The sequence below is a fragment of the Choristoneura fumiferana genome, chromosome 11, assembly GCF_025370935.1.
Source record: "Choristoneura fumiferana chromosome 11, NRCan_CFum_1, whole genome shotgun sequence".
In the NCBI taxonomy this organism is placed as follows: Eukaryota; Metazoa; Arthropoda; class Insecta; order Lepidoptera; family Tortricidae; genus Choristoneura; species Choristoneura fumiferana.
The window spans coordinates 10,157,380-10,183,146 of NC_133482.1; the positions used below are offsets into that span (position 1 = coordinate 10,157,380).

The following is a 25,767-nucleotide window of genomic DNA, read 5'->3' on the forward strand; positions in this document are numbered from 1 at the left end:
CTTACTTATGTAAATTTGGTGACAATACAATAATCTGGTAGTGACATCTTAGTGGTCCTGCCAGGATCGTCTCTGCAGGAGGGAACTCCTCGATAGTTAATAGTACTGACTTGAAATTTGGTACAGATATGTAGTTTAGACGACAATGCAAGTACAGTCAACTAAAAGTACATTCAGCAAAAAAATCTTGTACTAAAAATTAATTTTTTAACAAAAACTTATTACAAGCATTATAATTATTTGCAGTTTTTTTTTTTATTGCAGTGTAGGTAATGTAAACTATGTTTGCTCGGGTGGAATCTTTCAACTCAAATTTGAAGTGAGGTCACCTGAGGTAAATGCGTCACTGTTTTTTTTGTGTTTTTTTGATATTTTTTTAATCTCAAATTATGAAGTATGTATTAAGTATATTGAAATACTCTTGCGTTCTGTGCTTTATACAACTCTTTACCATTAAAATTTCTGAAGTTACTTTTTTGCTGCACGACAATTAAAAGATATACAAGCATTTTTTTAAAAAACGGGATTTTAGACGCTATTACCTCAATTTGGGAAAATGCATCTTTTTTAAATAATTATCTAACGTTTGGGATTTCGCCTCAAAACTTCATGGCACGTGTTCGCAATATAATAATCTAGAAGATATTATTAATACAAGAACCACAAACCGCGAATAATCAGCTGAGATCAAAAATAGTATAATTAGGGAAAATGCGTCTTCATTTACAGACGCATTTATCCAAAGCTAAATACCAGAGGTTGCAAACATTTTTTAACCTACTTAAAAAAAGAGGAGGTTCTCAGTTAGTCGGTTTTTGTAGCCGATTCAATTATTATTATTATTATTATTTTTGCTTTTTAGTTCCTGTGTGTGTTTTTAAGGCAGTTTTATTTTTTATTTAAAAATATTCTACGATTCGACCGATTGAACTAGAAGATTTTACGATTAAAAAGAGTGAGATGAAAAGTTTAATTAAGTGACATTATTTAGACGACAGTCAGTGAAACATTCTACAGGTAAAATAATATACTTACTTAACATGAAAAATGTGTTAAAATTGTTAAAACTACATTATAAAAAAAACGGTTATTGACCACTGACATTGGGGTAAATGCGTTGCATAGACGCAATAACCTCAAAGATACTGACGCATTTAGCAAAGTTTCATAAATAACTTGCAAAGATTTTAAATGGAAATAATTCTAAAAATGTAGCATTTTTAATGAAAATTTAAATTCAGACATGTGAACCAACTAATACTGATCATGTTTAATACAAAATAAACACCAAAACCCTAAAAAAAATGAGGATGTAAATGGATTTTGTTCACTAACTCAAGCACTGCTAAACTCTGGTGTGGTACCAAATTTTAAAATTGCCGACATCTTGAAAACGATTCACCGAGACGCCCTCTATGTTACGGGTTGTTCTCCAAGTAGTTCAAGTGTCTATTACTAGATGGCAGGAGCTGTTGTAACTCACGCTGTTTAAAAGAAAACTCAAATAAACGCAATAACCCCATAGTCGCTTTTACCTCAGGTGACCTTGGATATCTTCAATCGATTGAGCTGAAATTTTAAACGCATGTTGAATCCGATGACAATGCAATATTATTATAACATGGAGTTGATCTGATGATAAAGCTAGCGGGTGACCATTGGAACACTATGACAAACGACACGACCGCATCGAGTTTGGACTCGTTTGTCGTCTTGACGAGTACTTTGGTAACCAGGGGCATAAAGTACAGTCAGCAAAAAAAAACTTAAATTAGAAGAAGTTTAAGAAAAACTTATACTGAACTGTTTACGGAACCCTTCATGTACGAGTCCGACTCGCACTTGACCAATTTTTTTTTAAAGTATAAGTACGGTCTAAACCTAATTCTAATTAAAATATCGAAGACGTCAATATTGGTTTCAATTATTCATTAACTAACTGTTGCCCGCGACTCCGTTCACGTAGAATCCGTTTATTGCTATCCCACGGGAACTATGCAATTTTCAAGGATGAAAACTAGGATTATATGTCCTTCCCCGGGACTTGTACTATCTGTATACCGAATATCACCTAAATCGGTTCAGCGGTTAAGACTTGACGTGGTAGGTAACAAACAAACATACATACTTACCTACATCTTTCACAATTATAATGAATATTAGTGAGATTAACTTTGCTATTTTTCATATAATAATTTAAATACAAAAGAAAACTTTCCTATTTTGTTAAAAACAGAAACGTCTTCCTGTAAAATACCTAAAGAGGCAGAGGTAAAGAACATTCTGCAAGAAACGGAACGTTTGTAATATTGCTGACTCATGAAATATTCCGTACATTATTTATAGCTTTTAATCGCCAGTTTGGGTCAAAATGTGATGACCTTTAATCACATACGAATAGTTAACTTTTCACAACTAAAGCACTGCACCAAATTTGATGAAATTTGCAATAGAAAAAAGCTTGCGCTTTATAGCAGAAACTACTAGTAGAATATTTTTAAACAGGGAATGAGAGCGGATGAGTCCACGAAACGCAGTTATTAAATTATGTATAAATATAAATCGAATTAATATTATGTAGAAAATTACGTATTAATATTGTGTTATTTTGTAAGTACATTACGTATTAATCTACTAAACAAAACTATGACTTCATCTTATTACTTCATTTATTCATCATCCTCATCATCATTATTACGACTTCACAAAAAATGTTTAGAACCTCTTCTTCTGTGACCTTCTAGAGTCCAATGTTATCCTGAATGGACTATAGTTGTATCTTATCTTTTTTGTACCGATCGATGTAGCAACATTGCCGAGCATTGAAAATCATATTTTTTACCCGACTGCCCGAAGGAGGGTTATGTTTTTTTATACAACGCATGATAGATTTGCACGGAGAGAAAATCCATACTAATATTATAAATGCGAAAATGTGTGTGTGTGTGTGTATGTTTGTCCGTCTTTCACGTCGAAACGGAGACACGGATCGACGTGATTTTTGGTATAGAGATAGTTTATGGGCCAGAGAGTGACATAGGCTACTTTTTATCCTGGAAAAATGCATAGTTCCCGAGGGAATAGCGCGCGATAACCGAAACCCACGCGGGCGGAGCCGCGGACAAAAGCTAGTAATTATATACCTAATTAAGGTAATAGGGTAGTTCCTGGGTAAAAAAAATGTTTTTTTTAGGAAACTAACTCTCTAGGATTCTCTTAATAACTTCGGCAATTAGGTACTATAATAATATATTATATTTTAGTTCCCATCGAAAAAAAGTAGGTAGGTGTACTAAGGTTCAGCTCACACTACAACTTTAACCACACCGTATACTAACTAAAAGATCACGTTTATTTATTTATTTATTTACGTTCAATGTTTATTCAATATCGTAATTTATTTCGATTACTTATTGCCCAATAGTAGTAAGTACATTGTATACTGCACCTTAGCCATAAAATAACGCGTAGAACTCAAAGCACATCCAATGACAAGTACTAAGTCTACACCTTAATGTCTACTCTATTTTCGGAAAGTGTCAGTGTGTAAATATAATGTATTTATGAATATTTATGTATTTATAAATTATTATATCTAATTATAATACCGTTAAACGAGCAATTCTTGCAATTATAAATGTATATAAGTAAGTATTTCGGGGATCTCGGAAACGGCTCCAACGATTTCGGTGAAATTTGGTATGTATAGGGGGTTTTCGGGGATGACAAATCGATCTAGCTTGGTCTTAATATTTGTGGGAAAACGCTTATTATCGATATTTAGCCCGAGCAAAAGCTCGGTCGCCCAGGTAGGTACTATATTTATAAATTGAGGCCAATAGCGCATAAGTATGTACTTAACAATATTATGATCGAGGTTGCTTACTTAGCTCTACTACAAATATTGTACTGTACAAGTACTTTATTGCAATAAGTAGACATTTTTGGATACCTATGTTGTGTAATTAGTTTAAAAAAAAGAATGATATATATCAACTAATGGAAATAAGGAAATATTTACATTTTAATGCACGTGACTGCGGGTTTAAAGGGCAGCACACACAGAAAGCGCGCGCGGGTCGGGTCGGGTCGTGTCCGCCGTGTGAGCCGCGCGGTTCGTTGTATTCACACAGAGAGCGGGTCGGACCCGCAGCGGCTATCAATGTTGCCAGTTTAGTGACTTAGTCCCTAGAAGTGACGACTTTTGCTTAAATCTTAGACCCCGCAAAAAAATTTTGACGACAAAAATTGTTTAAAAATTAAAACAGTTATAGAACCAATAATAGATACGACATTTTTGTCAACTCAACACAGAATTATACAGTGCCGCGAGATATATGTGGAAAACGACAAACGCGCTTGCGCACCAAGGTCAAACTTTATTTACTTACTTAATTAAATCCAATTTATGTAATGATGGGCGATGGATGAAATTTTTAAAAGTGGCTGATTTTTTTTTAAGCTTATACTAGTCAATGGAAAAAAATTACAGATTTTTCTGTACTACCAATTAATTAAAAAAATAAAATACTTAGATTTTATTCTTGCCAAAATGAACTAGCTACTGCGCATGAATACGGTTCTTAGGGTTCCGTAGCCGAAATGGCAAAAACGGAACCCTTATAGTTTCGCCGTGTCTGTCTGTCTGTCTGTCAGTCCGCGGCTTTGCTCAGGGACTATCAATGCTAGAAAGCTGTAATTTTGCACGGATATATATGAAAACTATCCCGACAAAATGGTACAATGAAACTTAAAAAAAAAATTTTTTGTACGTCCCATAGACGTAAAGTAGGGGTTTTTTTTTTCTCATCCAACCCTATAATGTGGGGTCTTTTCAATGAAAACCATTAGGGTGTTACTAAGACGATATTTCGATTCAGTGATTTGTTTGCGAAATATTCAACTTTATTAAAGTACAAATTTTCATTAAAATCGAGCTTTAGGGGTTTTTAACTTAAGCTTTAGGGATAAATATTTTTGAGAGTTGGTAACTCTGCGCTCGGCCTGTTTGTGACGACGGGCGACGGGCGACGACCCGCGCCCGTGTTCTGTGTGAAGGCGTCCATATACCGCCATGCAAATGCCCGTCGCGGGCCCGCGCACGACCCGCACCCGCTCTCTGTGTTGCCCTAAATACATAAATAAACTACTTACACTTAATTATGCTTCTTACGTTTATCTCTTGATACCTTCTTGATACCAATTAGGTTTTCCCATGATTTTATTACCTAGCATAGCGGTATTACGCAGGCTCAGACAAGCTTAAATTAACCAGCATAATAAAAAATAATAAAAAATCATGGGACACTTGACACCAATTGACCTAGTCCCAAACTAAGCAAAGCTTGTAGGTACTATAGATACAGGCAACGGGTAAACATACTTATATAGATAAAAACATACTTATATAAATACATATTAAACTTCCAAGACCCGATAACAAACCTTCCTATTATTCATACAAATATCTGCCCCGACCGGGAATCGAACCCGGGACCAGCTTCGTAGTCAGGCTCTCTAACTACTTGGCCATCCGGTCGGAATATATTCATAAATACCTCAGCAAAAGGCCCTTTCATTTACTATCTAGGTACGGCCACAATTAAAATAACATCTATACTTGTTGTGATGTTTCAAAATAATAGAGCGGATCTGCCGCCAATGTTTTTACAATTACAATACGTTATATATAAATGATAACTGAAAGTAGTGCTGTAGGTACTTGATATAATACTTATTATCATAAGTTAGGTCTATTTCATCTTAAACTATAGATACATAATTCACGAGTAAACTTAGCCAAAATAGTTTTCCTTATTAATTTGATATACATAATATTATGTACTTGCTACGATCGTTTTTTTTTTCAAAATTTAAACAAACATGCTCTTAAAATGTTACTTTAGTCTTTGCATATCGGGACTCAAGCTCTTTATTAATCTCTAGGGATAAAGTATTTTCTTTATTTACTCTGGAAACCCCTCATTCGCGGCGTTTGTGAATAAAAGATTATCGCCATTTTCATTGATTGTGTATGTACCGCCACCAGCATTAATATCTGCCACAGCGGAGCGCGCAAAAATATCTGACAAGTCCTTCCGGCCCTAGAAATAGAGCCGTATCAGATATTTATGCACGCTTCTTGTGTTAGATATCGGTGCTGGTGACTGTACAATCAGTAAAATTATCTACTTATACAATTTTTATGGCGGGGCCCGAAATAACCTCAAAATGACAACTGTGCAAAATTATTTAAAAAAAGAATTAATTTCGTGAAACATGATCAATGATTACGAAAATGTGTATTATTATTTAATTATACATTGTCTCTTTCCTTGTATTCGAAAATATACTCTCAAAAGTTACATGTCATTTAAACTTCGCGCCAAACTGGGAACGCCCAATAAAGCTGCCTATTCAATGCCACTACAAATATTGATTAAAATATGGAAATTTCTAACTTCGAAACTTGATTGAATTTTCCCATTTATACTATAAACTTATTGGATATGTTAATGTGTTTTTATTTTGTTTTAAACTTACGGTTTTTTAAGATGTGGCTGAATCAATAAGTACCGTTGTCTTAAAAACAAACGTACTGTTTACGTCAACCAACTCTCAAGATTCCGTTTCTCATATGTCAAAATGGGAGTGAAAACTCTGAAAAAAACAATGTGAAAAGCTATTTAGTTCTTTACAAAGATGAAGAAAATATTCGTTATGACTGCATAGTATAAATACCGACATGTTTACCAAGAAATCTCATCAAGATGTTAAGAAATCAACAGTTAAGATACAGGATTCTAAAAAGGATTCTGCAACCCGACTAAAGCACTTAAAAATTGTTTTAGGTGAGATATTTACGCGTTTTTCGGTTTTTGGTATGATAATTATATTGTTAGTCAGCTACTAGACTAGTTAGAGCATTTCTATGTGTCCTGTATGCTACATTCCGTTTAACATGCTAATTAGTGGGAAATAACTGTAATTGGAACGCCTCGGCTTACTTCTCTTTGGCGTGCAAATAATTCTTGCATTATGTTTTTTACATATTCAGCGAGTGCTCTTATGACAAGAGATGAAAGCTTAGCATATATCAGGTTTTCAAACATGAATGTGACACTGAGTAATAAGTATTCTTTTATTTCAGAGCATATTGACACCGATGAAGCCAAATCATATTTTGAAGCCAATTTCAGCCATGTCTATTTTATACTGTATGATAACTTTATTCAAGCAGAAAATAATCTTCGCCAAAGAGGTAATTTGATTTCCTTCCTTTTTCTTCTGTTTTTGTGTATAATACAATTAGTCTTGATATATTGTTGTTTGGATATCTATGACATTCTTGAATATTTACTTATTATTGTTTTTCTGTTTGTACCATACAGAACTTCCGTTTCATCTTGGTGAGTTATGGGTATAATCATATCACACCACACCTTATCCATTACATTCTGTTACTTTATATTTCTATTCAGTGCAATGGTCGACTAGAGACCACTGTGAGCCAAAGGAACTAGTCCCCTATGGTTTCATGCACACATTCAATATAGCGATCTTTTTTTTATAAACATCAAACTCATGGTCATGTCAGTTTGCTGGCATCAACTTACCTAACTACTGGACAAAATATCTTATCATTTCATTACAGGCATTATACAACTTTAGAGTCATAAAAATCATCCATTTGAGTAGCTAGTGTATTGAATATTCATTTTATAGGGTGAGTTGAGGTGTTTCTAAAATCATTAATAACAGACATCATGAATGAATCAGGTGTTAAAACTGTAAAGGAATTAAGCTGTAAATTCTTTAAAAAAAAATGGATTACTTTTTTTGTCTAAATTTTCCCTAACCCACCCTACCTATATTTTTGTAGTCGCAACTAACTACTCCATAAACAAAAGTGGAGCTCATATACTTAATTGCTTTTACTTTTTTTGCCATCATCATTATCATTGATACCTTAATATTTATTGTGAAAAGGAATGATGAATGAAAATCTTACTAATTATTGAAAAATGAAATTTGGCATGCCACAGTAGGTAGTCAAAGAGAACTTATGGTTTAAAGGAAAAATAAGTTTACTATGTGTAATGTACAGGTAATAACTGTAATAACCAAGTTTTCATAGCATGCTAAGAGAAAAGTGAACTACAGAGTTGATATTAACATTAAAATTCAACTCTTTCTCATACTCATTAATGTATTTGATCACGAAATATGTTTATATGAAAAAAAAGTAACTGGCACCATGATCTTAATGGCCTATATTATTATAACATTGTCAGTATGGAACTCCAATCACAGGCTCATGAGGACCCGGACAATTGAAAAGCATTCTTTGGTACTCTCCATACTAATATTATAAATGTGAAAGTGTGTGTGTTTGTATGTTTGTCCGTCTTTCACATCAGAACAGAGCCACGGATCGACGTGACTTTTGGCATAGCAATAGTTTAAGGGCCCCAGAGTGACATAGGCTACCTTTTATCCCGGAAAAATGCACAGTTCCAGAGGGAACCATGCGTGATAACCAAATTCCATGTGAGTGAAGCCACGGGCAAAAGCTAGTAGGCTATAAAAGTGAGATGGACACAAGTATGGAGTTCTAATCTATTCAATTCATTAAGTCAGATGGGCTGTTTAAAATCTTAAAATAATAATTACTGGCCATTCCATCATAATAATGAATAATATTTGTAATGTAAATAATAAAATGATTTCCAGATTAAATAAAGTAATGAATATGAGTATGTAAAATAAACCTGATATAAATATTTCAGTACTTATAATTAAGTAGGTTAGGTTTTGTGTTTTCAAGATGTTTTGTTATTGATACCTAGTATTTTATTGTTTCTATGTGAGATCTAACCTAATGTGTAAGTGTTTTGGTTATTACTGTTAACTTGCAGATGTTGGAAATAAATAAATAAATGAGTAAGGTAAGAAATGAATTTGAAAATTATGAGTATTGTCAACTACAGTTGTTTGCTTTTGTCTTAGCATGCTATGAAAACTCTGAACCCTGGCAAAAACAAAGTAAGTGACTCATCGCACAATTTATGAGTCATTAAGGTAGTTAGGTCTAATAGATTCAGGTGTTAATTATTATATCACTAACAATAAGAATGTAAGACCATTGTGTAAAGCTCTTTGCTATTTAATAACTTTAAGGTGGTTTTTAATATTGAGCTGGTAAATGTTTTCAAGGTTTTTGATATGAATATGGGCTTAGCTTAAATAAAGCTTTTTCATCATACCCTTTCATCTAACAACTAGTTACAGTTATTAAGGATGGTTTGATTGGCTGTTAAACTAAGAACATATCGAAACCATAATCAAAGTTGCTAATCATTCATAGTGGAGATGTGATATGGGCTAAAAAATAAGCAACTAACAGCAATGGAAATGTTATGCATACTAATGGCATTATAAATAAATACAATTTACTCATATATTTTTGTTTATTTTAGTACATAAAGCTGGTAGAGAAGAGTTAGAAGGGGCCTTGTCCCTTCTAGAGAAAGTATTATGCCTCTTGCCAGAATTGATAGGAAAACGATGGCAACTGCATTCCCTCACCAGGATATTCTCCAAGCTCCTCCATAGTGGAAACTCGCACAAATTGAGAGCTGAGTCAATAAGGTGAGTACATTATACACACACACACACACACACACACACACACAAACATCACGCCTGTATTCCCAAAACGGGGTAGGCAGAGCACATAAAACGTTACTGCTTCGGAGCTACTTTTAGCAATTTTAAGTTTAAAGTTTGACAAAAACGGTACAATAGTGACAGGTTGCTAGCCTGTCGCCTACGGTATACCTTAACCTATATCCTCAGTCGCCTCTTACGACATCCACGGAAGAAATGGAGAGGTGTAATTCTAACCCGACACCAAACGGGTTATGAGTACATTATAACAAGAATATAGTTTAACTTACAATAAAAATATAACCTATCTTCTAGAAGTGAAGCCCTGATAGCTTTATAGTGGGAAACAGACACACTTTTTTCTTTCACAAATTTTGGTATATATGTACACAATTTTATTTATCTCTACCCTCTGGACAACCGGATCAACTGGACCACAATATCGAGTATAGTTCCTTCTCAGGAATGTTTTAATATTGTAAATTATTTGATTAGATAAATGTATTTTTTTTTAGTATTTTATTATTTATCTACATACAGGTTTTATGATTGTGTGCTGCCTTTTAAAATACTAAATTATGTCTAATTTGTCTGGAAGGTATTTCCTGCTGTGGTATCAAGCACTTGGTGACAATGCACCCATCGAAGTTCACAAGATGTTTGCATCCCTGGTTCCTGGCCTTCCTGAGCCATTCATATTATCAAGCGGATCCCCACTCAAGGCAAAGCCATATGAAACAAATGTAGCTAAAGAATCAGGAGATTTTAGCATGGAGGATATATTACACCACCCCAACTTTAGTTCAACATCTGATAATGCCAAGAAAGTAGTTGTAGAACAAACTACCGGCTTCATGGGTAAACTAGCGAATGTATCAGCATCCATCTTCCATGATACAAACGCTTTAAATCCGGTACAAAGTGTAGAGGTGCTGCCTTTGTTGCCCCCAAGTGCCAATGAAAAGGCTATTGATAATGAGACCAGGCACTTCTTTGAAATATTGCTGGACGGAATGGCCGCGTCGGTGACGAAAATACAGTGGAAGGATAGATCTCACACCAAGTCTATGAGATGTTTCGCATTTTTACTGGAAAAATTCAAGCTGTATTATCTTCCAGTCATCTGCCCGCAGTACAACCACAAAAACTCTCTGTATAAACCAAATTTAGGTACGCAGGACAAATCTCCATTTATGTTAGTAAAAAAAAAATTACAGAGTACTGCATGATACTCTGTTTTTTTTTTCACAACTCACAAATCTCAATGAATCTTAAATAACATAATCATCCACTATATGCCAAAGAGACACAGTAGATACCAAGCTTACTCCTTCTTGTCACATGTAAATATTTAGGTATTAAAAAAGTATCTTGTAAATTTCAGAGCTACCAGTCCAACATAACATTCTAGAGGACGACTTCGTGCTATGCCGAGTGACTTTGATCAAATGGGTGGCCAACTACGCCCATTTTATGAAAAAGGCGGGCAGCGACGGCGGCCAGCCCTCCTCAATGACTAGCACGGGCTCGCATGCCCCGCCCTCCTTCACGCCCACTCCGGCTATCTCGATGCACCATGAGGAAGAGACTTCGTTCACTGTGGGACAACCTTCAGATTCCAGCAGAGCTTCTTCCCATGATTCTGCATCTAACACGCCCCATCCTAGTCTGGATTCAGGTTTGTACTTCATTTGTTTTATTATAAAATAAGGTTCATTTATATGGATACGGGTCACTAGTTTCTAGTTATTTTGTCCTTAGTTTCCATGCAGGGAGAATGCAAACAGGAACAAATACGAATGCTATATATTTGTTATGCATGTATATTTGTTAATCCTTCACGCTAAAACGGCTAAACGGATTTGGATGGAATTTGGTATGTAGATAGCTGGAGATCTAGAATTACATATTATTATAGGCAACTTGTCCTGACATTGTTGCTGTAGGTATCTAATTTTTGGGAATTCCAATGGAAATTTAGTTATTCCGGAATTAATCTAAAAAATGTAAAACTGTACTTTTTAAAAATATATAGCAATATCAGTGTCCATTAAATAGACTCCATCGACTATGATTGAAAAGTATTTATTTTTTTGATTGACGCAATGTATGAAACGGAACAGAGTAGTGACGTGACACAACATTATCCAATAACAATGAACACTAAGATATTTTAATTTTTTAAACAAAACTTGCAAGATTTTGTAAACGCGGCTATTGGAACACGGCTGCAGCCATCTTGTGCCTCTTGTGGCCAGTGCTTGTCAGTATCACTGTCAGTACGAGTGCGTCTGCCTTGTATACGAGTTGAGTTTCCGTTGCATTTTCTTTGGATTGTATTTTGTTATTGTTCATTTCTGTTATTATTGTTACTGTTTCTCGTTAAGTTTGTGGTTATTTTTTGGCAAAATGCCGAAACGGTCTAAAAAGACTGTTTTGTACTCCCAGAGTCGGGATTTTGTAATTCGTTTGAGGGATTTTTTCGAGCGAGAACGAGAAAACAGTGGCCCGGTGGGCGGAAAACTGGAAAAATATTATTTTTTAAAATATAATGCAACTTCTCCAAAAATAGGCACTAATAACTCTTAGAAAAATCGATAGTTCACTCGATAAATCGTACACCTCTAAAGCTGTCAAACTCGAAACGCCACAGAACTCATCATAGGTGAAAAATATTATAGTGGTTTACGTGTGAAGCCGCGGGTAAAGTCTAGTAGTTTTACAAAATCGTTAAGCTCGATCCGACCCATTTTTTCAATGTATGCAACCCTATCTGGTACAGTCAAGGGCTAAATACAGTCATATTTACATTCCCAAGACGCCAAATATATCTATACACCTTTATGCCACTAACTATAAGGTCGATGTCTACATATATTTAATGCTATCCTACTAATATTATAAATGTGAAAGTTTGTGTAGATGTTTGTCTGTTTGTTACTCAATCACGTCTAAACCGCTGAACCGATTTAGATGAAATTCGGTATACAGATAGTTTGAGTCCCGGGTAAGGACATAGGATAGTTTTTACCCCGGAAAATTTCATAGCTCCCGCGGGATAGCGATAAACGAATACTACGCGGACAGAGTCGCGGGCAACAGGCTAGTAGCTGTATAAATATTTATGCCCTTGACTGGATGTAGCGGTTGAAACGCTAGCTCAACAACGCCAGTATAGTTTGTTTAATTAATAGCGCTCTTCTCAGGTGGTCTGACAGAGGAGCTGAACAGCGAGCAAGTAGTCCGGGACGTGTTGTGCGGCTGGTCGCGCGAATATGTCGACTTCACGGCAGAAGTGCTGCGGCAGGCGTTCCTGCTGCCCTTCGCGCACGCCGCCGCCGCGCGCCGCGTCATCGCCCTCTATAAAGACTGGATACAAATGAACGTAAGCACAATAGTGATGTAACGAATATTCGCATATTTTTGCATATTCGCATTCGCATTCGCAAAATTTCCGCGAATGTTTTGCGAATATGAATATCAGAAAAAATACAATTATTAGATAACAGATAGGTTAGTAAAATCAAAATACATTCATTTCTTATGTTTTTTTATACAAAAAAATAACTTAATCTCGTAATCACATTATCTATCAGTGTTCACTTAATCATTTGGTATTATTTATTTATTTACTTTGCGATGCGTTCGTATAAACTGGGTAATTCTCGGAACAAAGTACAAACGGAACGCACTTCGTTCGAACGAGACTGCCATAGACAATTTGGCGCCAAAACGAAAAACTGAATATAGCGTAGCAGATATTCGCATTCGCATTCGCGAATCTTCAAAAAATGTCATTCGTTACATCACTAAAGCACAATAGGATGTATGCATGGAATACAAATTTTCTATTAAATAACTTGACGTGATACAAAACGAGTGAAGTAAAAATCATCAATATCTGTCGATAACTATAATGAGCGGTCAAAAATCTGGCCCTCAAATGTATATATTACTAGGTAATTTTGTATGGGCCAAATGTTGTACCGCTGAGTATAAGAAGCCACCGTTCATCCATTTCTGCGGCGGAATGTACGAGTAATTTGTATATTTCTCCGCTGGCAGCGAGCCCATGTTTGACATCAGAGACCGTATTACCTAAAGCGCCCAAGCTGATTGATTCCAATATCAAAATCGTTTTCACTTCTTTTTTGTCATTCTGTAGGTATAAAATAAGTGTAAAAAGAGATGGTGAATGCGATCGCCAACGTCAGAGCTTTAGACAATGCGACCGCAGGTTAATAGGTTTTCGTTTGGGCACAGGTGAGCGAGATCCCGCCGTTCCTCTTGGAGCACACGTACGAGCAGCAGGGCGGGTCGCCGGGCGCGCCGCCGCGGCGTCTGCGCAACGACTCTTACCTCGGCGCCGTCGGACGCGACAACGTTATGGTTCGGGCCGGACTACAAGTGAGTACAATACAATACAATATAATGACTCTTTATTGTACACCACAAATAGTACGCGATACAGAAAACAGGTACACAGTAAGAAAATTATAGTCTAGTTCATAAACTTGTGAGCAAAAATTTGATCAAAAATATCTGAACACGCTTCTACGCCATTAAAATTTTGCTCACAAGTTTATGAACTCGATTGTACATAGTAAAAAATAGGCGGGCTTATCGCTTGAGTACCTTTACTGCACTTTTTCAGTACGCTCCAAAGGTCATATTTTTTTTGATTTGATGTTGTTATGTAACCTCATCAGCCGAACCAAATAACAAATAGGAACGATGCTACGATAGGCAGTGAGGCTATAACCTTGACAAGACAAGCTCGTGCGTGACACTCAGTAGAACCCTGTCGCAGTAAACATTTGATGCACTTATCAAGAAAATCTGGTGACTGGTTACGGTACGAACCGGGCCTTATGACATTTCCACTTGTGTATATCTATTCAATGGTTATAACAGATCGTAATAAACTGTGCGTGCGTGTGTGTGTGTAAATATGTGTGTGTGACTGTAATCAATTGTGCACTGTATGTTTCCCAAAACAATAAATAATCTTAATCCACCCGCTCGAGTCTCATAAGGTAAATAATTTCAGATCATGTAGATTCTCAAGTGCCTGCAAAGTTGTTCTGTTTTTTATGGTATAACTAACTTTCCGCCATTTCATCCAAATCCGTCCAGCCGTTTAAGCGCGAAAAAGTAACAAACATACTCACTCACTCACTCACACAAACTTTCACATTTATAATATTAGTAGGATTGAATTTTATAGCGCATTCGTTTTATAACTGTAATGCTGTAATTTTTATAGATGAATAAATAAATAAATGTAATGATTTGTTGTAGAACGTCCTGCAAGTGTTCATGACGCAAGCGGCGAACGTGTTCCTGGCGGCGCCGTCGCCGGTGGCGCCGCCGGGCGGGCCGCAGCCGCTGCTCGAGGAACAGACCGACACGTGCAAGCGCGTGCTCAATATCTACCGGTACATGGTGATGCATGTCGCTATGGACGCCGGCTCCTGGTTAGTACATACCAATGTCAGTTCTTTTTTTTTCTTCGACTGGATGGCAAGCGAGCAAGTTGGTCTCCTGATGGTAAGAGATCACCACCGCCCATATCCACCTGCAACACCAGGGGGATTGCAGATGTGTTGCCAACCTAGAGGCCTAAAAACCTCAAGTGCCAGTAATTTCACCGGCTGTCTTACTCTCCACGCCGAAACACAACAGTGTAAGCACTGCTGCTTCACGGCAGGATTAGCGAGCAAGATGGTGGTAGCAATCCGGGCGGACCTTGCACAAGGTCCTACGGTCACACCACCTGCAAAAGTATGTAAGAGGGGTCAAACGAGCATCCGAGTCACCTGAGGGAAGCAATCGCCGCCGCCCATACACCTGTATGCAACACAAGGGGTATCACAGGTGCGTTGCCGGCCGTTAGGAATGCGCACATTGTGTCTTAAGGGCTCTTAATAAAGAATTACGAACGAGAGTTTATTAGAATTAATGAATCGATGTTCGGAATTCCAGTACCGCCCGTGCAACATACAATGTTTTTCATCACATTTGTGAGTAAATATAATACTAGTATATTTGTAAGATTGTTATTGTTACCTTCCAAATATTAAAACATCCGTAACCTCTTCACCGCCAGAGTCATCCAGTCGTGATAGCCAATGGAATGTCTCACACGCGTGTCATCTATACATAACCAACATTCAACTCGAAATTAATTCTTCTGCAATGGAATTAAAAATCAAGTTGATTTGTCGCTGGTTTTTGTGTGGCGTACAGAGCACGCATTTCGTTTGTTCTGTGGCGGTGAAGAGGTTAATGACGCAATTCGGGGGCAGCGCCAGTTTAGTGTTTCCTTTCTGTCAACTTTCAGTATTTTTTTTTCTTACAGGGAGCAACTGTTGTTGGTGTTGCTGCAAATAACATCGCTCGTCTTAACCAAAGTACCGCCAAAGAGGAAACAGGAGTCTTTAGGTAAACTTTAAAACACTACATATAATGTCTATAAGTAAGTTTTTAGTGTCTATTTTATTTGACAGCAACATAATGGAATGTTTATTAATTTGCAGGAGGATTCTTAGCGCCGGCGTTGTTCCAAACGTTGATAGTGACGTGGATAAAAGCGAACCTCAACGTGGCAGTGAAACCAGAGTTGTGGCAGAACTTTATGGAATTGCTCACGCGGCTGACACACTGGGAAGATCTGATAAAAGAATGGGCGGTATGCATACTGATTTAATTTCTTCCTTTTTAGGGTTCCGTAGCCAAAATGGCAAAAACGGAACCCTTATAGTTTCGCCATGTCTATCTGTCTGTCTGGCTGGCTGGCTGTCCGTCCGTCCGCGGCTTTGCTTAGGGACTATCAATGCTAGAAAGCTGTAATTTTGCACGAATATATATGTAAACTATGCCGACAAAATAGTACAATAAAAAAAATAAAAAAAAAATTTTTAGAGTACCTCCGTAGACGTAAAGTGGGGGTGATTTTTTTTTCTCGTTCAATCTTGTAGCGTGGGGTATCGTTGGATAGGTCTTCCAACGATTTTTCGATTCAGTGATCTGTTTGCAAAATATTCAACTTTAAAGTGCAAATTTTCAAATCGAGTGTTTTTTAAAAAATCAGTGGAAATCCAATTTTCTACCGATTAAATATAAAATAAAATAAAACATCCCTGTGCAGACTGTATATGTATATTTTCATAATAATATTTTAGGAAATGGCAAATTCAGGAGTTGTCAAATACGCGTTAATACGCGCGTTTGCTTTTGCATTTGGTGTCATTAGTAGGGCAATCCATGGTCGTTGATCGACGTTAGGGGACAATTTTTTGACTCTAGTAACGTGGATAAAACGTTAATGAGATGGCTTGAGCTGTACTTCCCACGCAGGCCCAGTGCAGATTGGAAACTTCACACATACCATTGAATTGTTTCGCAGGTTTGTACAGGTTTCATCACGATATTTTCCTTTGCCGTAAAGGTAAATTCATATGCGGCTCAGGAATGTAATGAAACTTGCATGATATATCTCGCACCGGCTAAATAAAACTATCCATATAATGTCTTAAACTTTCGTGATTTTCACTCATAGTCAAACTACCACGCACAGGACTTATCACGCTAGCACACACGAGTAATATTTATTTTCTACTCGTGACCACGGCCACTGTAATGTTGCCGAAATGCAATAGCGTGATATGTATAGCGTGATAAGTCCTGTGCGTGATATTTTGAAAACAATCCATATTCGTTTGTCTGCAACAGAAAACAATGGAGACCCTGACGCGCGTGCTGGCGCGGCACGTGTACTCGCTGGACCTGTCCGAGAGCAGCAGCGAGTCGCGCGGGCGCGGGCGCGACCGGCGCGCCACTCCCGCGCCCGCGCCGCTGCCGCGCCCCGCCGCGCCGCCGCCGCCGCCCGCCGACGGACGCCCGCACGGTACCCACTGCTAACCGCCTTTTTTAGCCTTTCCCGTTGCCAGTGAACCCCGCCTACAGCTGACGAACCAAGGTTGCCTGCAACTAACGAACCAAAAACCAAATTTTGCATTTCATTGATAATTAAGCTAGTTTTCTGGGTTGAAGATAATGTCAAATATTCCATTTTATTTCTCTTATTGTTTATTTTGTCTGAGGTACTAACACTTATCTGAACAATAACATACAATACCACAATCGACCTGAGGTATACTTAACTATGGAAGAGAAAACTGAGAAAGTTGAAAGGGTTAGAAGGGAATGCATATAATAAACACTTTGAAATGTATAATGATAAATCAACATTATAGATAATAGACAATTCCTGTCAGATGACGAATGTCTTCAACAATTACGTCCTCGATGGTACAACTGCAGTTGCTATATGTTCATAGGAAAATTGAGCATTCCCTGAAAATAAATTCCGCCTGTAATTATGAATAATAAATGCTTAGAAGCGATGTAGGTATAGTCTAACGTAACATATAATATACTAGCTTTTGCCCGCGACTTCGTCCGCGTCCGCTACAGCACAATATCTTATTTTCTTCTCTTTTCCTATTTATGTTTTACTGTGTTTTGTTGTGATGTAGTGTGTTTTTCTTGTCAATAAATGTTGTGAGTTTGAGTTTGAGTTTGAGTTTGTGTGTACTTTAGTTATAAAGGCATATGTTTTAATTAACCCCCGTTATAATTGTGACATGGGGATCTGTGTGTATAGCGAAGTACTCCCGTAAACGATAGGTAACAGTTTACTTAGCTACTACGGTTTACGTAGGTACTTCAACATTTTTACCAGTTTTGAAGCTAATTTAAGAAAAGTTGTATGCAAAGTACGAGAGTAAATTAATTATTTCGTGTGCTTCCGGTGAGAACCGAATCTTACTCTAGAATCCGAAGTACGAAATTGCACTGTACGTAATATTTTGTAAATTAGGTAAAAGACAAAAATAAGAACGGATAATAACAAAAAATCACGCTTCCTTAATATTATTGATTTTATTATGCACAACCCGATGAGTAATCTTTAAGTTAGGTACTGCATACTTATTAGTAAATTTATTTCACACATCATTTTAAAAATCAATTTAATGTTCACATTTTAGTTGTACATTTTGTATGAAAAACCCCCTCCCCTAGTGAAGTCGCCAACACCATGCGGACCATTTTAAATTGTGACCAGTCATATTTTTAAATCTAGAAATAAGGAAGTCTCATAGAAACTCCCCCCTAATAAGTCGAAAGCTACTTCTTCTTTCTTTATCTTTGCCTACGCAGATCGCTTTTATGTGTAATCAGGACCCCGTAAGTATACCAATTTTCATACTGCTAAGTCCAGTAATGAGAAAAATTCCATACAAACTTTACACCCCCATTTTACCTCTTTAGGGGAGAATTTGATCAATTTTACCTACACAGATCATTTTTAATTGTAATCGAGAACTTATGTACCTAATTTCATACTTCTAAGTCCAGAAATGAGAAAATTCCATATAAACTTCACCCCCTATTTCACCCCCTTAGGGGATGAATTTCTAAAAATCCTTTCCTAGTGCTCATTTACATCATAAAAGGAACTCTGTACTCAATTTTAAGTTTCTAGGCCCAGCGGTTTGGGCTGTGCGTTGATCTATAAGTCAGTCAGTCAGTCAGCTTCTTCTTTTATATATATAGATTAAATTTTTCGCAGGCAAATCACCCAAAGGCGTGCACGAGAGTCATCCGCGCAAAGACGCGAGCGCGCGGCGGCTACAGCGCGCACGCTCCGACCCGCACCTGTCTAAACAGGCGCACGCACACAGACCCACAGGTTCGCACACATTAATGCCGTGATATTTTTGATGAATGATATATATTTTTTGTTATAATTTTATTATTTTTCTCTTTTAACAGAAGAAACCAAAGAACCTGCCAGTAACAACAAACCTAGGAGATGGTATTCATTGGACTCGTTGCGACATACCTCGCAACACGAAGAAAGAGACTCTGCTAGCGGTATGTAGTCGTAGTCGTGTCAAAATACTTAATTAAATGTTTGTGAATGATTTTTTTGTGTGCTTTAAACTATTTGCTTTCAAGCTACTCTAAAAGTATACAATGAATATAAGCATTCTCATTTTATCTGCATGAGCTATTGGAATCCTAGAAAATTTAAAAAGCTATAAAAAGTATGAATTCAATTGACATATTGGCTTTCTCATACATCCCGTAACAGATATGTGTAATGTAATAAAAAGTTGCAAGTTTAAAGTGTTGTTTTTCTCTTAGAATCTCGATCACCGTCGCCAGCTCCATCTAGCGGTGTAGAAAGCAGTTCCATCAAGGACTCTCCCTTACAAATAGACCTAGCATCTGATGGAGGGAATGTTGGTACGTATAATTTGGAATTGAAAAAAAACAGGAGTGTCAAAACCAGTGTCATTCACAACCATATTTGGTACTATTTATATCCTGGTATTGTCACAGTTACATGGCAGCCGTGAAAGCCATGAATTTGTTTATTTATATTACCTATATGGTACAAAACTTTCGCCTTGCGAGATGGCATACTGAGAGATGACAGATTTGAAAGAATCTTGTTATGTAGATGGCTCGGCAAGGATCAGCCAGGTTGTTTTTAATTACAACATTTACTCGGGAATAGGATGTTATATTAAATTCTAAAATCACACCAAGTCTAGCGACATGAGACTTGGTGAAGTTGCTCTGCATGCAACGTTAATAAAGACCATGCAATACCATAAACTACGTCACACTAAGTTTGATCATTTTTAGCCCTTCCACTTCTCCTTTGTCACATCTGTTATTATAAAAATCGCAATTATTTTGTTCCTGTGTCCCCTCCCCTAAATGTGTGACGTAATTCATGGATGACCCAACCAATGGTTCACGCTAGCGAAGCCGCAGATAAAGCTGGTTTTTGATGTCCAGAATGGTCCGAGAACGACGCGAGCGACGGCGCGCTGGGCGTGGGCGTGGGCTTGGGCGCGGGTGCGGCGGGCGTGGGCGTGGTGATGGGCGGCGCGGCGCGCGGCTGGCTGCCCGACGTGGCCGCCGTCATGTGGCGGCGCATGCTGGCCGCGCTCGGCGACCCCAACCAGCTGCGCGACCCCCACGCGCACGCGCATCTCTACAGCTACCTCATACACCTCAACGATACGCTGCTCAAGGTCAGGTGACATCCTACTTCTATATCTATACTTAACCCTTTATAAGGCCCCATTTATTGGAACATAATATCACAGAATTAAAAGCAGCTATCGAATACATACCTAGCAAAGGATGTTTTTAAAGCACACTTCCCTGTGGTACCCCTATTGTTACCTTCTGATAGTCTTACTTTATCTCTTTCGATTAAAACTGCCTGCGTTCTGTTGGATAAGTAGTTTTTAAATAATTATAAAATATACTATTACAGACATCCTGTCTTGTAGATTTATAGTCAGCAATACTAGCGTCTACTTTATTTTGGTTTATATAATAACTATTAAACGCCTTACTTTTTCATAGGCATTTGTGTAACTTTTATCTTCAATATCTATTCTAGAAATTTTAGTAGTCAATAAATTAGTTGCTGTAGTATTTTGTTTATTAAGTCCCCATGTAGCTTTGGTCTTATTAGTACTGTTATTTATGTATTTTTTATTTGATATTACTTTTGACTGGCATTTACAATATTACAATAACTTTACAATATTTTTTGTATCTGTAGAGATTTTTTGTATTGAATTTTCCTTTCTGTATAAATATATGCATATTGAGCTTATTTTTACTAGATTTGAGAATACTTTTTGATTTCCAATTAGGTTTTTTATTATGTGTTACTTTTACCCTTTCTAACGGGATGTATAAGTTAAAAATTTGTGTAATGATGGATATAAATTTACTATAGGCAGTATTAGCATCACATACATTATAAATATCCACAAAACTGATTTGAGACATATATTTTTTTATATATTTATATCTAAATAATAATCTATTCTATCCATTCTTCTTTTTACATACCAATACTTTTGATTATAACTGAAACTTGTTGGTAATTTAAATAGTTGTTCTGTATGGTCAGATATTCCTAAATTCAGAACGCTGGAGGTATATTTCTTGGTGTTAGTTAAAATGTTATCGATGCAAGTCTCTGATTTTGGTGTTATTCTGGTAGGCTCATTTATAGTATGAGTTATTTTATATTTAGCTAAAGTGGCAATAAAAGTGTTATTTTTTGTGTCATTACCTAAAACGTTAATGTTAAAATCACCCGCAATGATAACTTTCCGCTTTAAGTATCGTGATATAAGTGTTAATTTGCTTAAAAGTAGCTTGAACTGATTAAAGAATAAATCACAGTCACCATCAGGCGTCCTATACATACACACAACTACACAGTTTAGGTCAGGCAACATTATTCCACAAGTCTCAAAATGTGACTCTATAGACATATTAGATATCCACTCAATATTATGAGAATTTAACGATTTTTTTTTTACATAAATGCAGACGCCTACAAAAATACGCAGCCACTTTTTATTTGTCGACCTGTAATATAGACGCCTCATTGTGTTTTAAAAATGTTTCAGTAAAACAGAAAATATCAATATTGGTTTTGCACGATAACATTTCAATCTGGCTGGATTTTGTTTTTAAACCTTGTACATTTTGGTGAAAAATACATAGGCTACTGTCACTGCACTCGGAAGCAGAATGAGCGCTGTTATGGGAGCTACAGGGTAAATATGTCGACGAACTAATGTTCTTTAGCCTAGGCTCGAAAAAAGTAATAGGGTATTGTACCCTTTGCCGTAGCCGGTTTCTTTCGCTACTACACGTTGGTTGGTCAAAATGCTAGTTTCATTCCCTAGTTTTTGCTTTAAGTGTATTGGTGAATCTGTAGATGTATGTTTGTTGTTATTAATATAAACGAAATTATAATAAAAGTTTTTATAGTCCACTTGATCAATACATAAGTTTAATTTTCTACAAATATTCTTTAAATATACCTTTTCTTTATTATATCTATTTATTTTGTTTATGTTATCTACAAATTTTACATTTACCATTTTAAACAGTAAAGTTATTATGAAATGTTTATTACATGGTCTATCTATTCCAATGTTACTTTACTGTATTGACGACCTTGTAGTCACTTAACCAACTGTTAGACGATGTCGTAATGTCATCATTGTTGATATAAGCACCCACTCCAGTTTTTACTCTTTTATAATGCCTCATATTCATCAATGTATTTACTATAGTAACTGCTTAGGTAAAGTTTACAACGCGGTTCCAATCGAATTTAATTCCTTATCTTCATGCTCAGAACGCGTTGAGGCGATTCGAGATAAAATCAAATACAAAACTTTATTTGCCGCTGGGCGAGACGCCGCGTCTTTCGCCGCAATATTTGCTATTAATTCCAAACAAAGTGGGCAATATAATTTTGTACCTGCAAATAATATAGTAAAGCTACGTAGGTAAGAACGTTAGCTTACCTAACGTCGTAAACGTGAAATGTGTATTAAAATACCGTTGTCTCGCTAGCACCTACGTTATAAATCATGTCATTCAATAGGTGCCGGCCATCTGTTAATTTTTATCGGAAACACACCACTCTTGACGGATTTATCAGTCGATATCTGGTAACAGAGCAATAGTTTTATGAATCATGTTCATCTCGAATCGCTTGTTTATTTACTATTGTTTAAGCCTTGGTATTTAATTGTCTAAGTCTCTATTATAGGGAAATAGTAATATAATATTGAAGTGCAGTGTTATCCGCAATCAACACGCGGTGCACATGTGAGTGTATATGTACTGTGTTTCGGAGACTGTGCGAACTGTTGTCCAACTCGAAGGTATTCAAAAACTGCCAATGCGAAAGAGGAGGCGGAAGAGGGAGATTTCTGCGGAGGCTGAGGAGAAAGGTATATTTTAAAATTGCGTCGAATATTACGATCTTAACAATGGCATGTTTGGAACTGTGTTTATTTGTTTAACCTGCAAATAAAAAAAAAATATTCTTTGAAATGTGGGTACTTTCATTTGTTTATTGACAGTCGTTCTGTTTACGATATCTTCATTTGAAGTTTTTATTGTTTCGTACAAATGTATGTTGTTATTGAAGTTCCTTTTGACTTTCACTACTTTGTTGGTGATTTTAACGCATTCTCACGAATGTTACAAGAGATTTTCCGCTGTAACTATGAGAAGTTTGTAATTGAGAAGTGTTTGCGTGACATTTTTAAGGTTTATTTATGTTAATACCATTGTAATATTTTATCTGTAAAAATACACTCAGTGACTCAGATATTGAATTAAATGCCAAAATGAATTGTACATAGACATAACTTTTGTACTTATCCTACTTAATGTTTATCGCTCGTTTGCCAAAAATTAAAACCTTGCATAAGCAATTACTGTTGTTTGAGAGCTAGCTTCTAAAATGTCTATTTCCGTATGATTGGTTATGTGGCAGATGTAAAAGTGAACTTTAGTGAACTATATAATTTATATTTGTGTCTGCCTCTTACACTGGTGATATGAAACGACAAAAAAAACAAAAAGGCTCCAGAGCTCTGGCTTTTCTGGTGATAACTTTTTTTTTATGTTTTGTCAGATCTGAATTATTCAATAAAAACAAAAATCCAAACCTCTGATTTTTCAAAGGCAATTTAATTTTTGAAGTGATGTAACCTCGAAATCTTAACCGACTAGACCAAATCGATTAGTACTAATTTAAAGTAACGTCCCTTTTGATATAAAACAGACGGAATCTCTAACTATTTTTTTTTATACTTAAGTGACTATAGCCATATTATTGCGATGCGAGATGAATGAGGTGTGTGGTTGCAGATCAGCGCGAACCAGACGCTCAATGGCAACACAGAGATTCACGTACCCTTCAACCTGGTGGCCGGCTGGTGTCTCGAAGCCGAGGCCCTACCACCCACCCACAGGTATGTACTTTTTGTAGCCCAAAAGGTCATTTGGCCGTATAATGCTACTCTGGTTCATTAACTGGCAGGACGTAGTCTCTGCCTACCCCGTTGGGAAAGAGGCATGAGTTTATGTATGTATGTATGGTTTATTAAAGACAATATTTACTACAACTATGTATAAACTCGGCTAAATTATGAACAGTGGCGAGTGGCTCAACAATCCCATTCATAATGTGCCATTGCGCGCTAGGTCCGTTGTCCACTGCTAATTATCCGCCATCGCCATTGCCTCCAATAAGGTAACATGGGGGCCTAAGTAATGCCCGAGTCGGGCGGGGCTGGCATGGCAAGCATAATAGCTGAGTGGCTTCCGCAACTGTCATTTGCACAGCTCAGCATTAATTGGATCTTATAGCCCTCTGGAAAGCCCACCAGTTTTATACCAAAATATGAAGATTATTATATAAATGCAGTATGAAATAATTTTACGGTTAGGAAACATTTATTTATTCAACTGCCAGCGGTCGTTTTGTCTAATGCCCGGACGCTCCCGATAGCATTTAAGAGTAAGACTAAGAAAACATTTATTCGTGACAACATTCGATGAAAAAAAAAAATTAAATTTACAAATATTTTTTTATTTGCTATCTCTTTCTATTCTGATTCCGAGTGCGTTAAACAATACGAGGCCTTACTGTCTAACAAACTTGTTATCACAATCGCTTTCACCGCTTCTCACACGGTATAAGATGAGGGTAGAAAGAGATGGTGAATGCGATCGCGAACGTCAGATCGCTAGACAATATGGCCTAAGGCCTTTGATCTTTTAGCTGATGCTGGCGAAATCTGAGGAAAAATCTAGTTAAAAATAAGACTTTGAACACCTCGCAACACTCGTCACTTGTTGTAGGGCGGGCAAGCTGCTCGCGCTGCGGCTACTGTGCGAGAGCACGCAGGCGCAGGCGCAGGGCCCGGGCGCGCCGTCCTCCTGCAACAACCGGCTGCATCTCGCGCACTTGCATCTCTACCAACGCGCCCTGCACCACGGTATGGCGCGCATGCTTAACCATTCTTAAACTACGTCACATGCTTAAGGAGGGAGGTTGGCGATTTCTGATACACATAACAACGATGAAGGTGTGCTTCTATAGACTTAAAGTGAAGCAACGATGGACAGAATCCACCAATCATATGATCACATTGTTCCACGACCGTA

At 37.0% G+C, this 25,767-nt stretch overlaps 1 protein-coding gene across 2 annotated transcripts in view; it reads left to right on the top strand.

The window, feature by feature from the left end:
- Positions 1-6,618: 6,618 nt before the first annotated feature.
- LOC141432755 (probable Rho GTPase-activating protein CG5521) overlaps positions 6,619-25,767 on the top strand; it is a 38,011-nt gene continuing 18,862 nt past the window's right edge. Inside the window, exons 1-18 of one of the 2 annotated variants that reach the window (XM_074094500.1) lie at positions 6,619-6,851; positions 7,151-7,261; positions 7,392-7,409; positions 9,480-9,651; positions 10,268-10,839; positions 11,054-11,347; positions 12,876-13,054; positions 13,933-14,076; positions 14,971-15,146; positions 16,031-16,113; positions 16,209-16,360; positions 17,404-17,578; positions 19,307-19,426; positions 19,510-19,611; positions 19,885-19,986; positions 20,548-20,786; positions 24,466-24,569; positions 25,462-25,598. In XM_074094500.1, coding sequence (XP_073950601.1) covers positions 6,746-6,851; positions 7,151-7,261; positions 7,392-7,409; positions 9,480-9,651; positions 10,268-10,839; positions 11,054-11,347; positions 12,876-13,054; positions 13,933-14,076; positions 14,971-15,146; positions 16,031-16,113; positions 16,209-16,360; positions 17,404-17,578; positions 19,307-19,426; positions 19,510-19,611; positions 19,885-19,986; positions 20,548-20,786; positions 24,466-24,569; positions 25,462-25,598 — 2,986 coding nt within the window. In that variant the 5' untranslated portion in view covers positions 6,619-6,745. The remainder of the gene's footprint in view (positions 6,852-7,150; positions 7,262-7,391; positions 7,410-9,479; positions 9,652-10,267; positions 10,840-11,053; positions 11,348-12,875; positions 13,055-13,932; positions 14,077-14,970; positions 15,147-16,030; positions 16,114-16,208; positions 16,361-17,403; positions 17,579-19,306; positions 19,427-19,509; positions 19,612-19,884; positions 19,987-20,547; positions 20,787-24,465; positions 24,570-25,461; positions 25,599-25,767) is intronic. The other variant, XM_074094502.1, reaches the window with a different exon arrangement.